This window comes from Rhinoderma darwinii, chromosome 10, assembly GCF_050947455.1.
Source record: "Rhinoderma darwinii isolate aRhiDar2 chromosome 10, aRhiDar2.hap1, whole genome shotgun sequence".
NCBI lineage: Eukaryota > Metazoa > Chordata > Amphibia > Anura > Rhinodermatidae > Rhinoderma > Rhinoderma darwinii.
The window spans coordinates 16,055,268-16,057,889 of NC_134696.1; the positions used below are offsets into that span (position 1 = coordinate 16,055,268).

Below are 2,622 nucleotides of genomic sequence, written 5' to 3' on the forward strand. Positions count from 1 at the left end.
GGGAGGTCGGAGGCGGAAGCGCCCGAAGATAGGGCATGTCGCTTCTTTTTCCCGCGAGGCAGTTTTACTGCTCGCGGGAAAAAGACGCCGACGCCTCCCATTGAAATCAATGGGAGGCGTTCTCGGCCCGTTTCTGCCGAGTTTTGCGACGCGGTTTCCGCGTCAAAAAACTCGGCAAAAGACCCCGTGTGAACATAGCCTTAGAGTTGATCATCATGTACAAACATTTATGTCAGATCTGAGAGCACCTTTAGGTCTCATGCACACGACTGTGTCCTAAGCCCAGAACCTGGATGTCAGCAGGTGGAGTATCTATTAGTCTGTATTATGGACCCATAAACACTCCATGTCCTGCCGTATGGGGTCTCCATAAACAATGCTTCTAGGGTAGAATGTTTCCAAACATGCCACAGGGTAGGATACCCCAATTTATGAATCGTAACACGTGGATCCTGAATAACGCTGCATGAAGGAGGCCTTAGCTTGGCTAAACAATCTATATAGAAATGTATTGTTAATTTTGGCCAATATTCCCTCACGATGAGTGTTTTTGTGTCATTTTATGTAAAATGGCTTACCATCAAGTTCTCCATTGATATTCCATCAATGAAGCTCCATGTTGGTGGAAAAGGGGTGTTAAATGGCAATGTATTCCCTATTCTATTTATGGTTTTGAGGATCTATTTGTTCATATTGCCCCTAGTTATGAACATTCTTCCCCTAATTCCCTGATAATCACAGTCCACAATTCTTGCCATATTAAAGGTTGAATACTTTTCCAACATTTTGTGGCCCAGACCATTTCAATCACTGCTCATGCAGCATACATTGCACATGAGAGACCACTGTGAAGACCAAACTTTTGCTCGATCCTGCCCAATTGTAGACTCAACTTCTGCTCGATCCTGCCCAATTGTAGACCCAACTTCTGCTCGATCCTGCCCAATTGTAGACCCAACTTCTGCTCGATCCTGCCCAATTGTAGACCCAACTTCTGCTCGATCCTGCCCAATTGTAGACCCAACTTTTGCTCGATCCTGCCCAATTGTAGACCCAACTTCTGCTCGATCCTGCCCAATTGTAGACCCAACTTCTGCTCCATCCTGCCCAATTGTAGACCCAACTTCTGCTCCATCCTGCCCAATTGTAGACCCAACTTCTGCTCCATCCTTCTCAAATGTAGACTCAACTACTGCTCGATACTGCCCAATTGTATATGGTCTCTTACTAATTAATTTATGATCTCCTTTCCCACAGTTGTGAGATGACTGACTGGATGGCATCTAGAAATAATAATTCTTTAGATAATTTTATCCTCTTAGGATTTTCGGAAGGACAGATAATATTCTCACTGTTAATTGGGATTACCTACATAATGACCATCATCGGGAATGTTGCCGTATTTAGCATCATCCATGTGGACAACCATCTCCAGACGCCCATGTATTTTTTCTTGAGTTGCCTATCCTTATTAGATATATGTTACTCTACAGTTACCCTCCCGGCTATGCTCAGCAATGCTATAACAGGGAACACGAGGATATCCTTCAATAGATGTCTCATACAGCTCTATTTCTTTGTCTGTTTTGGAGGATCTGAATGTCTTCTTCTGGCTGCCATGGCTTATGACCGATACGTGGCCATATGTAACCCACTTCGTTACCATGTTGTTATGAATAAGAGGTTCTGCTCGTCCTTTGTTGCCGGGTGCTGGGTCTGCGGCTTCTTCAATGCTGTTTTCCACACCTTGATGACCTTGAAACTGACCTTCTGTGGAGCTCATCATATCAACCATTTCTTCTGTGATGTCCTTCCAATGTTGGAAGCCGCTTGTAGTGATATCCAGAGCAGCCAAGTATTGTTACATGTTGTTACCATATTTTTGGGGATGTCTCCTTTTCTACTAGTGATGAATTCCTACATACATATAATTTCCACTATCCTCAAAATCCGCTCCTCGGAAGGAAGACAGAAGGTCTTCTCCACATGTTCCTCACACCTCATAGTTGTCAGTGTCTTCTACATAACTGCTATGTTTAACTACAATGGTCCTATTTCTGGAGATTCTTTTATCATTGTCCGTGTGTCATCTGTTCTATATAGTATTGGTCCTCCATTGTTGAATCCTATCATCTACAGCTTGAGAAATAAAGAGGTGAGGAGAGCCTTGAAGAAACTACTTGAGATTCCAATACATTTGTCTGTACAGATTGATAAATAGGCAGTGCTGGATCCAATTACCTAAAATATTTACTTATAATAGTCTAGGAAAGTCACAACCACTAATCATTTATATACATATAAAAAATCTCCTTGAGTCCACCACCCAAAACTACAGTGAAAAATGTTCTTCTAGAAAGGTGGTCCTCTCTAAGGGTACTGAAAATCCATCACAGCATAATCTGGTCTAGATGGGGGGTGATCTTCTGGAGCACACTAATTAACAGCCTTTCTTTATAAGCAGTAGATAGAAAATACATTCTGAATAGGATCAGTCAAGGGGAAATTTCCAGCAGAGGAACGGGGGAGCAAACAGAGACGTCAGAAACCTTAGGCCCAAATATCCCAGACCATGTCAGGTCCATAGGCTGGTATAAGGATTGGCTATCCGTGAGCTCCATA

General features: G+C 42.9%; 1 protein-coding gene across 1 annotated transcript; it reads left to right on the forward strand.

The window, feature by feature from the left end:
• Nucleotides 1–1,276: 1,276 nt before the first annotated feature.
• Nucleotides 1,277–2,221, forward strand: LOC142662383 (olfactory receptor 5V1-like). Its single transcript, XM_075840607.1, has one exon. The coding sequence runs from the start codon at nt 1,277–1,279 to the stop codon at nt 2,219–2,221; it is 945 nt and encodes a 314-aa protein (XP_075696722.1).
• Nucleotides 2,222–2,622: the final 401 nt, after the last annotated feature.

What these genes read in the sequence shown, in the direction of transcription:
- LOC142662383 (XM_075840607.1), top strand. Translation starts at nt 1,277, where the DNA reads ATGGCATCTAGAAATAATAATTCTTTAGATAATTTTATCCTCTTAGGA.